Raw genomic sequence first — 13,153 nt, 5'->3', positions numbered from 1 at the left:
TCAAACATTTCTCAAACTATCTACTGATTCCAAGATAGAGAGTGAGGGATATCTAAATTAAAAAATGATTAAATAAGATGTTCAAAATTCTAATTAAGTTTTTTTTTAAATGAATTTTACAAAATTATTTTTCAAAAAATTAAAAAAAGTTAATTTTGACATCTTATAACATAAATATATATTATTAAAATTTAAAACATAATCGAAATTGTTATTTTGATTAATTTTGACATCTTATAAAAAACTATTTGAAATAATTTTAAAATTAAATGATTTTTTAAAATTTTAATATTCAAAAAAAAATTTAAAAATATGAAATATCTAAAATAATATTTAAAGAATAATTATTTAAACCAATATTTTATTTAAAACTTTAATTAAAAAATTGTAAATTATATTACCCTATAATTTATAAAAAGAATTACAAAACAAAACAAATGGGCCATTTATAAGGTTCTTTTCATGAATTTGTTATTCATATAATCCAGTTTTTCAAAAATATTTTCAAATAACTTATATTTCCAAAAAAATCTCAAACAAATTCACTTTTAAACAAAAAAATCTTGAAACACAGTGGTGGCGTCAGACGGATTGACGACTGCACCTAAATTTTAAATAATGGAATCAATTAGATTGACGCTTAATTATGCTATTGGCGGGTCAATTAACATTAGCGTACACGCTTTCAATAATAACATCAATTTATCTAACTTGAGTGCGTAATGAGTTTTTTTAATAAAAAACAATAGATTATATAAAAAAAATGAAATAATAAATATTAATATTTAATTTAAATTATGTTTACATACGAAAACAAAATTAACATTGATGAGAACGACCGGATTGTTGGAACAAAATTGTTCATTTCTCTTGGGTTTTGATGAAAATAGAGTACTTAAAGAACAAATAGATATACTAACATATATTCAAGTGTGTGGGGTCAAAATCTTAAAAATCAACTTAGAAGTGACCTTGATAAAAGCATATGAGGAGAAGTTAAAGGATTCAAATTCTGAAGGATCTAAATCTGATGACTCAGAACTTGGTATTTCAGCTTCTAGTGACGGCTCAGATTCTGAAGACTTGAGCTAAAGGTACTCTGTTTTTGATCCGTACTCTGTCTCCAAAGTAGATTGATCTTATTAAAGTCAGATTGATCTTACATCAAGTATAGTTGTTATCTATTCTCCTAAATTATTTGTTTAGAGTATAGAAAGTCTATTGCGGTTTGTTGAGTGATGGAAGTCTCTTGCTAGTTTGCTTGAGGAGCGGAAGTCTATTACTAGTTTGCTTGAGCAGTGGAAGTCTCACTAGTGGAAAAAGAGGAATTCACACTCATTTTTTATTCATTTTACACCATTTATTAGAGGGTGTAAATTCAAAGGCGCGAGAAATGCCAGATGAATTTACACCCGTTTTAAATTGGATGTAAATAGAGAGTATATTACACCCTTTTTTTAAAAAAGAAAAGAGTTATAAATTGTTACATATATACATTTAAATCAAATAAAGTTATACCCTATTTGATAAAAATCATGTGTAAAATGAATAATGCTTCTTATGAATGTCAACAAAGTTACACACATTTGTCGCATCTCGAAAAATACAATTCTTCGCGAAGTCGCGAAAAAAAAAAGATTCGACAAGAGTCGCCACCAAAATTTATTTATTCCAATGAAGGAAAGGGAAAATATCGATAAAATTCTTAAAAGAAAAAATAGAAGATGGTCGTCGCAACAAAATTTGGATTCGGAAGTCGATTACGTAAGTGAAAGATATTAGCATCCCTGGCGTCCGTTGTACTCAACGAGAATCTTTTAGTTAAACTTGCGGTTGAATGTTAGCTTATGTTAATTTTTTTCTTCGAATAATAAAAGATAAAAAGGAAATGAAAAGGGGTTGTAAAAATATTTTTATTATGATATTTGACGAGATTGTGAGTCTCACTCTTACGTATCCTCAGGTACAATGAGGAAATCAAAGTTTTGTACTTCGGAAAAAAGGTTACGATTTGTTGATTTATTTGTTTTAATGAACAAGTGTTTAGATTGCATTTTAACAGTTAAACGTTGCTAATGTAATTTTTCTTACCCTTTATCTTTCTTTATTTATCATTTATCATTTTTTGTTGCTTATTCTCTATTCTATCATCTTCCTAAAATAAATATTTTTAAAATTAATTATTTTTCTTTAAAAAAATGCAATCTAAATATAACAATTCACTCTGTTGTGTTTTGAATCGTTTGACCAATAGTTAGTAGCTTCAAGTAACAAACTAACAAATGATTACTAGTTTATTAGTTAGGTTGATTTCTTAACAAACTATATAAATGTTGTAAATTATGTTTTGAAAATAAATTAAATATACCATCACTCTTAAAACTTCAATCAGTTACTTTAATGGAGAAAAAAAATCTGAATGGATCTCATTCCTTCGATAAAGAGGTTTGAAATTATTTTCAAGTCATTTGGTTGGCGAGTATTTAAAAAAATTAATTGAATATATTTAAAAATGAGTGGAAATTGAAATGAATATTTAGTTGTGTGATAGAAGTGAAAGTAGAAGGAAAGTAAGAGACACGAATGTTAAACATTTACTAAATCACACAAATATTCATATATATGTATTAATATTTAGAGATTAATTACTATCTTATGTCAGTATAAAAAGATTTACACTCTCGATTCATCATTATCACTCGTTTGCATTACTTTATAGATTTTTAAAATAAAAGTCAAATATATTTCAATATCCAATGTCTAAGATCAACTGCGGTGTAAAATTCTTTTACACTGTCAGTGTATTTCAATTAAATCCTAATATTTATTTCCTACATTTCAATAAAAAAAATTAAAAATAAGACAATATTGTTTTTTCAACACCATTATTTGTCTTTATTGGACTGTTCTCTCATATTTATGTGGGGGAAAAAGAGACATGGGATCCATCACAAATTATCAATCCATTCAATTTTAGTGTTGTTCCAAATTGAGAATGTATCTTTAAAATAGAGTTTTCCCATCACTCCTCAATCTTGCCTTCCATAATCAATAAACAAACACATCCTAAGTCCTCTATTTAAATTTTGCATTTCTTTAAATAATTATTATAAAATGAGTTTTATTTACTAATGATTGATATGACCCGTAAACTCAAAAGTCATTAGTTTAATTTTTGTTGTTGATTTGAGAATTTAATTTCGAACATATATTTGTGAATTGAATCTTTAAAACTACATTTGACTTCGATGAATTTCATAACTCAACTCATTTCATTCTATCTTGAGATATGTTCCAATTCTTATGAATCCTAAAATCCAACTCACTTGATTCAATTTTAAAAGATATTTTAGATTTGATAAATTCATAATCCCACTTATTAAGCTTTGAGACTTATCATAACCATTGTTGAGTCCAGAAACCCAATTCATCTAAAAAATTTAATATTAAAGTTTTATTTACTAAAATACTATCCTAAATATGATGAGTCTCTCAGAATCCTTATCACCAAATTTTTAATATTATTTTTAACATTGGAGTTTTATTTATTAAAATACTGTAATTAAAATATTAAATTTACGAAAATAATTTCGAACATATAAATATTGCAAAATGAACACTTGTAATAAGACAGGGAGGGAGTATATAAATTTTGTTTCTTATTTTATGCAATATATTAATGCTTAATTCAACTCATTCACTCTGGTCAATATGAAGAAGCAATAAATTATTATTCATTGTTTTTATTATATGTCATTTAAAAATATTATATTAAATTATAAATTATTTTATTATACTAATAAATCATTAATAGTATTTCTTCATATTTTTAAGTATTTATTATTACTTATTATTCAATTATTTATTTATTTTTATATTATTAATTAAAACTATTTTTAAATTATTTATAGTTTATCTTTTTCATATAATAATAATAATAATATTTTTAATACATGTGAAAATATATTTAAAAAAAATATATTATAAAAAACGAAGGAAGTATTTAATATAGTAAATAGAAGTTAACAAGGTTTATGTTATTGTATATGGTATAACAATAAGTTATTATCACTAAAAGAATTTTGAATTTCTAAGTTACAATTGTTACCCAAAACTAATAGACAGAAAAAGAATTTGGTTGGGACCTAGGGATATAAATAACAAATTTTTATTTACACATCCTGCATTTTAGAACCAGAACAAAATATACATGTACAATGAGACAGAGACATTGGATTAACATTAAATTATCAGTGAAGGTTTGGTAGTGTCTGGATTAAGAAGCCTCTGTTTGATGGGGTCTTGTACGGGTAAATTGGCGGGTAAATTGGTTTTAGATCGCTCCGCTTGAGTTGCGTGTATGAGAACTTCCATAACAACAGTGACAATGACCATGAAAAGCACAGTAAATGCAATGCCTTTCCATGTGGAGAGTAGTGAAGACCATTGGAAGAATTTAACAAGAAGAAAACCAAGGAAACTTGACCAACAAGCCACAACCTGCAGTAATTCAATTGGAATCATGGATGAATTCAATAGTTCAAGGTGTAAAATGAGTAGTTCACTTTCCGCCGAAACTTACAAATATTGATCTTTTAGGCCGACGGGTTTCATGAAGTTCTAGCTCGCTGAATATCTCTGTTGTATTGTATTTCTCGAGTAAAGCATCCTGATAAATAGTTGAGAAAACACTGATTATCATAGGACACAAATTTTGAAGTATGTTTTGCTTGCATCTGATTAATTTGTACAAGGTGTGTTGTTGTCTCTAATGTAGATTGCGAGAAAGTAAAAAAGAATAGCAATTAATCGACAAATTTTCTACTCTAGAACATATAAGAATCTACATTATTTGTATTAAATAATACCTTGGCAACAAAAGCATCTGTGCACCATTGCGCAATGCCTTCGGGTGTTTCTGGAAGTTCCTCTACTTTGTGTCGCTGAATTTGAACTTTCACCTGCAAAAGAGCATAATAGCATAAATATTTTTTAGATTGTGAAACTGGTAACTATAACAACATCTAATAAGACATTTTTATTTTATCAACGGGCGAGGTTTTCAATTGCCTTACCGAAGAAGGAATGCCTTTAAAAATTCTCAGCAGTGTAGGTGAAGGCTCGCCCTTTGGAACTGTAAATGTGCAATCGTAAATGGCTGGAATGTATGTTCGCGTTTCTTGTACAATTGTCACAAAACCCTGGAATGAAAGATATCAACCAATGAAACAAAATCAAGGTGTACACATTCTCGCTTTCTTCTAACCAAACAAACCCTAACTATCAATGCTGTTATAACCTTAGTACGAGGAATCAGAACATTTTTGGGTACTGTCATCCCTCTTGAAATTGCAAACTCTTGAGCTGCTAACAGTTTTGTGTGTGTAAATCGAGTCCCTTCAACGAACAGAGCCACCCAAAAAGGCACTGGTTTGTGTTCAAGTTGCTTAAAACGCGACTGCCAACAAAATTCAAGAGATTCATAAAAAACAAAATTCTAATAACAAACATTACGCTTATCACATGATCAATTTGGATTTGGTTCAGTTACCTTCAATGCTTTTTCATCTTTAGCCCAATTTCTTTCTAGAAACAAAAACTCAGCAAACCACATCGACCAACCTATAACCTACATAGATTCAACCGCGACTTCAACTAACTAAACACCTTAATTCAATTCAAAATTTACAAAAAAACAAAGCGGGGTTCAAAGAAACACACAGGGAGATATTTAAATTCTTTCTTCATAACAGCGACAGTGCTCCCAAGACAACCAGTGCGCTGAGCCAAAACCCATCCAATAAGCCAATCAATATCACTCCTGTGATTACATATCAGAAGTGCATTTTCTTTACCTGAAATTTTAACAAATAAAATTGCAAATTTCTGAAAAAAATCCTTTCATACTAGTTAATTTTCAAAAATCACCTTACCCAACAATTGAAATGTTTGTGAATCCGCATACAACTCAACCTAAAACCAAAAATTCAACAAATTAACATGCAAGAAAGATGAACAAATTGATGCAATTTTATCTAATTAATCAAACTAACACCTTCACGCCCGCCCACCAATCAACGAGACAAATGAGCTCCAACCATAGCGACTCCGTAAGCACTTTGTTTACTTTTCTGTAACAATATTTGGAAATCGGACTAACAAACACAAACAGAACAGCCTGCAAATGCATGTTAATTAATATATTCATGTTTCGATTCGACATATCCACTTATCACAACATCAACAGTGAGAATTGAATGCAGAAGAAAAATGATAACAATGTTGAATCTGAAAAAATTGATATAATAATGAAGATTGTGGATTGGATTGTATGAAGTACCTGAATGACATTGATGATGAGACCTGAAAGAATGAAAATGATTCCTACAGGAAGGATAACCATTGTGGCTGGGAACGCCATGGCATTCTATAATGAAAACGAAAGAGAATTATTAGAGAGAGAGAGAGAGTTGTGATTTGGGGGAGAAAAATAATGGAGGTTTGTGAAATTGTGATGAAGGAATGAATAGGTGTGACACGCTGGGTTATGGAAGGAAGTTGAAAAATTATTTAAATTTTTTTATGGACATTTCTGTTTCGGGAACCAATAATTTTATTTTATTTTATTGCAATTTTAAGGGTGCTATTATTTTTAAAGTAACTCTTATTGTTTTTAATGAGTTTTAGTTGTGTTTCTTGTTTGAAATGACATAGGTTGATATCCCTCTTTCTTATAAAAAATATCTCATTTATATATTTTTTTGTTTAAATTAATTATCATTTTATATTATTAATACAATATGTATTATTATTTTTCCACTATCATACCCCTATTTATTACCTTCACTTTATTCAATCATATTTTTAACTACAATTAATAAGAATATTCTAGTAAATGGTATTAGTTTTATCATCAAAATCAACACATGCAATCATTTCCTTAGGTACCGTGAATTATTCAAATAAGACATATTTTATGGACCGAGGGAGTATTATGATAAGAGATAGTATTACACTATCAATCAAACAAATGAGTCAATATCGCATGGAAATGATAAGTAGCTACTACAATAAATGATCAATTTAGAATAAAATGATATTCTAATATGAATGATTTATTTTAATTTCGATGCATCTTTTCCAATTTTATCATTTAATTAATATTACTTTCATCATTCTCAATATATGATAAGAGTATTTTAGTAAAAATATCATTCTCTCTCTTTCATTTATTACTTTTTCTTAATATGTGTGAAATGATCAACTAGATCATTCATTGTGGAACGAAGGGAGTACCAATTAAGCAAACTATTATCAAGCTTCAATTAATTCTTTTGATGGTTATTTTATCTAGCCACGTTAATATCAATAACTTTTAAATAGTGGAGGAGTTTTTCTTACACGCTGTCGTCGCCGGTCAAGTCATATAAACCGTTATTCTGGGATACTGTTACTGAAGGCTACTAGCCACTACTGTGAAGGAGAAAGTGAACATGATTGAAAAGAGACTTGTGAAAGTCTCTCTTAAAAGAGGAAACTGATTGCTACCAAAGGTTACGATGGGTGTGAATTTTTTTAGAAACTGTGCAACCCTTGGAAGGAGGCTAGTCATTAAACTCCTTAGAAAGAACGTTGACTGTCATTTGATGAATGATAGGTTGAAGAATACGTGGAAACTTGCCAAAGAGTTTGAGATCATGAACGTTGACAATGGTTTCTTTATTGTCAAGTGTGAACTGCTCGCAAATATGGAGAAAATTATGTTAGAAGGCTCGTGGATGTTGTTAGACCATTATTTGACAGTGGCTCGATGAACTTCATTTGCATCTCATCTCGTAAAAGTGGAGAAGACTCTAGTTTGGATTCGATTTCCAAGGCTTAACTTATTGTATTACGATGAAAGTATCCTTCTTAGTTTGACATTTATTATGGGTACTCATGTTAAGGTAGATACTAATATCCTGAATGTAAATATGGGAAGGTTTGCGAGAGTTTGCATGATCTGACCTTGCCGATTGTCAAAAAGGTCAATGTGAATGGACACTGGTACAACGTGCAATATGAAGGTTTTCACCTTATTTGCTCAAATTGTGGCTATTATGGACATCACACATGTGATTGTAAGAAAATACCACATAATCTGACACACTTGGTCATCCCTACGGTGGCATAACTAAGAAGTCCGTTGGAAAACGATGATGTCCATGAGCAAAGACTAACAGAACCACATCAGGAAGTAGGTCATAATGGCATTGAAATTGTAGCAAAAGAATCTGGAGAATGCAGATCATGGTGATTGGCTCATAGTGCAGAGGAAAAAATGCAACAAAAGAGTCAGTTATAGTCTAGGAAAATACTTTATTGAATAATGCGCCTAGAGATAAAAGGAGTTCTAAAATCAAAGAGATTGATGTTTCCTTAAAAGAAATAAGCGCTTATAGCAAAATTGCTGGAGACAATCAACTTGACATGGTTTCCAAAGAGTGACAATTTGATAAAAGTGGATCCACCCCAGACACGCGTCAACCATCACGTAGAGGGGACCTACACGTCAAGGCCAAGTCTGCCATTTTGGAACCACATTATGTTATTAGTGGATCTTCGCACAAAACTGGGCCAACATTTAATTCCTTCCTAATACAAAAGGGTGTGTTTAACATTGCTAAATATGAAGGTGAGAAAAACAAGAAAGGGGGGGTTGAATTGTTTTAGAAATTAAAAGCTTTTTCAAAAGTAAGAACACACATAATTTTATACTGGTTCGCTTATAACACAAAGCTACTCCAGTCCACCCGATCAAGGTGATTTCGCCTTCAAAAAGGACTTAATCCACTAATCTTGAAAGATTAATGCAACCAAACGTCTAAGAGAGTGATCTCTTAGTCCTCCCAAGTATACAGACTACGCAGAGTCACTTGAGGAATAATAGCAATTTAGCAAAATAAATTTGTAATAGAGAGTGCTTCTAAGAGTAAGCAAATATTACAGCAGAATAATCAAGCAAGTGTTTTCACGTATGAGCAGTAGCTCGTGAAAAACTAAGAGAGAATGTAAAGAATTTGTTGTGCGTTGTTGTGTATCTCTCACTGAAGTAGGTTGTCCTTTATATAGTGGTGAAAAGGACCGTTGGAGTGATGACAGAATATTGGCCTTTGATGAGCATTCAATGTCATTACTTCTGTGTTTCTTGCCATAACCAATTTGTCTCCCTGAATAATTTCTTTCTAAAAATATTTCCTTTCCATTTGAAGAAATTCTTTCCGTTACTCTTTCTGGATTTGTTGAATCTTCATCAGATTCTTTGTTATCTCGGAGTCTTATGTCAGAAGGAGATTACGTTAAGGTTACATCAGAGCTTCTCAGAGTACTGGTCTTTCAGATCATCAGAACTAAGTCCAGTGGATGTAGAGCTACTGGATCTTTCTACTGTCTTGCTTTGCTCAGAGTCAGAGCTTCTAGAGCGCACTTCTTCCTCAGATGCTTCTGATCTTCTAGTACTTTGTATCTGATCAGAGTTTGTATCTGATAACCGATCAGATTCCTTTGTTGATGTTCAGAGTCCTGCACACTTAGAGAATTTTCGTTAGGGTGTCATTTTTGGTTTCATCCTTTGTTATCATCAAAATCTTGGAATTCTATTGTAGAACTAATTTTGTTCTTACAATCTCCCCCTTTTTTATGATGACAAAACAATCTTAATTTAGAGATGAAACATTTATAGATAAGAATTTTTTAGATCAGATAGAAGTGAGCTCCCCCTTAGATAAGTCTGGGAGTTCAGAAGTTCTTATCGGAGCTTCCATGAGATGATGTTTCAAGATTCTCTTCTGCAAATTTCTAAGTCAAAAAGGATTAGAACCAATTTATAAACAATGTTTGCAGAGTACTGAAAGGATTTAGATATGTTTCCATCAGAGCTGTTTTTAGTTCTCCCCCTTTTTGTCAGAATCAAAAAGACTTGGCAATAAATAAGAGCAAAAAGGCATGTGTGTGTGTATATATATATATATATATATATATATATATATATATATATATATATATATATATATATATATATATATATATTTATTATATATATATATATATATATATATATATATATATATTTATATATATATATATATATATATATATATATATATATATATATAATCACAAATGCTAGAAGCACAGACAACAAGCAAAAAACAGGCACAACAAAAAGCAACAGACAAAGCAGAGCAACAAGCAAAGAAAAACAAAATAAACAAGTCATAGGTGCCTAAGGATTGGGAGGTGGAGGCATCCTCTGGAGCAGTTGGGTCAGCAGATTCTGAATGTTGACATTAACTGAATCCTGTTGATCCAATCTAGCTCAGACTTCTTTCTGCTCCTTCTGAAGATCCTCAAGTGTCTTGAGAACCAGAGGGACAAAGGTGGAAGACTCCCCCTGAGTCAGAGTATCCAGTTCTACCCTATTGGCAGATTCTTCAGCAATACGAGCTTCAGCTTCAGCGGCAGCTTTGGCTTCACCTTCAGCAGCAGCATCGGCTAGAGCTTTGGCTTCAGCTTCCTTAATCATTTGCATTTCTTCTTGCCTGGCTTTCTCTTCTTCTTCCTTGCGGGCTCGCTCCTCAGCTTCTCTGGCTAGGCGCTCCTGGAGTCTTAGCTCAGCCTCTCTGATGAAGTCGTTTCGAACTTGCTCAAAGAGGCCCTTCAGTTTGAAGGCTTCAGCGGTCATCCAGCCAATAACTCTGTTCCAGTGTGTCCTTATAGCTGAAGGATCATCACTAATGCCAGAGTTGATGGTTAGAGACTTTACCTTGTCAACTAAAGCTCCTGCAAACAGCATTATTGCTTCCTCAAGGGTTGGCATGGTGTTTTCAGGTTCAGAGGTTAGGGGTGGAGAAGAGGGAGGGATTAGGTTGAGTGTGGGAGTTTGTGGTTCAGCGGATGTATTTGGTGGGTGTGTGTCAGAGTTGTTTGGTTGAGTTTTAGCGTGAGTTGTTTCAGAGGGTTGAGGGTCAGATGTTGTTGGGTTTGGTTGTTCTGTGGGTGATGAAGTGATTTCTAGTTCAGGTGTGGGTTGTGATGGCTGTTGTGAGGCCAGAGTTCGAGTTTGGAGCTGGGCCAGAGTGGGAGATGAAGGGTCAAAGTGTTTTGTATCTGTGGAAATGTTGTAGTAGAGGGGTGATTCTGGAGAAGAAGATGAAGATGGTGAAGTGGTTTCGTTCAGCATTTCTGCTTCAGAAATAGGTAAGGTTGTGGTGGCAAGGTTAAATTTCTGAGATGGTTGGTTAGATGTTCTGGTGGTTGAGGGAGGAACTTATGAGTTTGTATAAATAGGTGTGGGTTGAGGGATAGAAGAAGCAATGTGATGTGTTTGTATAGAAGGAGCAAGAGAAACAGACTTACCAGAAGGTCCAGGCAGAGGTGCTGGAGGTATTGATCCGGAGGAATCTCCTAGTCTTGCCTTCTTAGCTTGCTTCGCCTTCTCAAAGGGTCCTCGTGGACGCTTCATGAAGTTTGGAGGCTTAGCTGGCAGTTGGCTTATGTTGAAGTCTGAGATATCTACTCCTTGTTTCCTCATATCATATAAGTAATAAAGAATTACCTCTAGAGGATCGATCTTTGAGAACAAATAGAGTCCATGTGGGATCTTCCTCTGATCTTTGAGAGCTTCCCAGGAGGTGTCCATGGTAGGTTTGAACTTGACTTGATCCAGAATCCCCATGCTCTTCAGCTTTTTGGCGTTTAGAGCTCTTCCAGTGTCGATCATCACGTCTTCCATGAGTCTGAACATTATCAGGTGGTCCACGAGATGGCTTTCAATCAGAACGTCAGAGATTAGCCTTCCCAGAGGAATGTAGTTTCTGGGCTTCATATTGTTTCTTGTATCTCGTACAGAGTCTCTAAGGTACTTGAAGAGAAGTGCTGGAAGGCAGAGCTTCAAACCCTTTTGGATGCAGTACAGGATGCACTTCTGGTCTGTGTTGATGTAGTCTGAAGAGTTTGAAGTTGGGCGATGATGGATGGTGCCCAAGATGATCTTCAGCCAGACCCGGAGGTTCTGATGTAGTTCCTTGTTCTTGGATTGGTTGCCTTCAGTGTTCTGTTTGAAGATAGTTGGATTAATTTCATGGGACAGATATTTTGCCCTAGGATTAATGTTAAAGATCCTTCTTCATCCATCTTTCTCCATGCCCAGAAGAGCAGCAATGGACTTCTCAGTTATCACCATTTTGACTCCCAGAACATAGGAGACGATGTAGTGATCATCAACATCAGCGAATCTCCAGAATTCTTTCACTAGATTTGTCTAAACTGGACCATACAGACGTTTGAAGTAGTTTCCCCAACCTTGATTCCTGAGTTCTTCAGTGAGGTCAATACCATTTCTGCGCATGTTGTCAAAATCCACCAAGGATTCGCATAAGACTTCCAGTTTATCAAATGGCGTTTCAAGATTGATGTGAGGCTCATGATCAAGAATTTGAGGCTCTTTGTAGATGGGAGTTGAGACGACACCGGTAACCGTTGGGTTTGGGTTGCTTGAACTTGGAGCTTGTTCGTTTGAATCCATTTGTTGAGAGAAGTTGTAAACTGATTGTTGTTGGGAATCCATGAATGTTGTTGAGAGTTGAGTTGAATGTTGAAGAATGTTGCAGGAATTCCTTGGGAGAGGGTTGAACTTGCAGAAGGCTATGAGTGCGTGAGAGTGAAAAGTGTGCAATGTGTGAATAGAGGTGTTTAAATACCCAAATCAGGGCGCATGCAAAACGACACACAAAACAGAGTTTAGCACAAAAACCAAGTAAGCACGTTTAGAGGGAAAATGATTACAGCTCATTAATGATGTATAATCCCAACAATCAATACACTGTTCGAGGAGGTCTCAAGAGACTGTTCCTTGATTACTGCTAGACAGCTGTCTAGAAGTTCCAAGGTCAGACGCAAGGTACTCCACGTGTTTTCTCTATCTGATCTTCAAGAATACCAAAAGATTGGTTCTTGGAGATTTCTAACTCAGATAACTTCTAACTTGGTAGGAGTATCAGAGTCAGAGGCAGAATCCACTTTGTTTACATCAGAATCTTATTTTACAAACTCAAAGGCACATTTTATTCAGGGCAATTTTGAATGTTCAGATTCTTTAAGATAAAGAGGAATC

The 13,153-nt window shown here is 33.2% G+C and overlaps 2 protein-coding genes across 2 annotated transcripts; both read right to left on the bottom strand.

The window, feature by feature from the left end:
- Positions 1-4,002: 4,002 nt before the first annotated feature.
- LOC127087223 (1-acyl-sn-glycerol-3-phosphate acyltransferase 3) lies at positions 4,003-6,554 on the bottom strand. Its single transcript, XM_051028085.1, has 10 exons — positions 6,341-6,554; positions 6,056-6,178; positions 5,934-5,973; positions 5,722-5,855; positions 5,552-5,629; positions 5,300-5,458; positions 5,076-5,201; positions 4,869-4,961; positions 4,583-4,669; positions 4,003-4,500 (listed from the first exon to the last, which is right to left on the bottom strand). The coding sequence occupies exons 1-10, from the start codon at positions 6,419-6,421 to the stop codon at positions 4,243-4,245; spliced, it is 1,179 nt and encodes a 392-aa protein (XP_050884042.1). The 5' UTR covers positions 6,422-6,554; the 3' UTR covers positions 4,003-4,242.
- A 3,223-nt stretch (positions 6,555-9,777) lies between these two features.
- On the bottom strand, positions 9,778-11,572 carry LOC127082513 (leucine-rich repeat extensin-like protein 5). Its single transcript, XM_051022754.1, has 4 exons — positions 11,398-11,572; positions 10,805-11,223; positions 10,457-10,696; positions 9,778-9,837 (listed from the first exon to the last, which is right to left on the bottom strand). Exons 1-4 carry the CDS (start codon positions 11,570-11,572, stop codon positions 9,778-9,780), a joined length of 894 nt encoding a protein of 297 aa, XP_050878711.1.
- Positions 11,573-13,153: the final 1,581 nt, after the last annotated feature.

The sequence above is a fragment of the Lathyrus oleraceus genome, chromosome 5 (genome assembly GCF_024323335.1).
Source record: "Lathyrus oleraceus cultivar Zhongwan6 chromosome 5, CAAS_Psat_ZW6_1.0, whole genome shotgun sequence".
Classification (NCBI taxonomy): Eukaryota; Viridiplantae; Streptophyta; class Magnoliopsida; order Fabales; family Fabaceae; genus Lathyrus; species Lathyrus oleraceus.
This window is presented reverse-complemented; position numbering and strand designations above follow the sequence as displayed.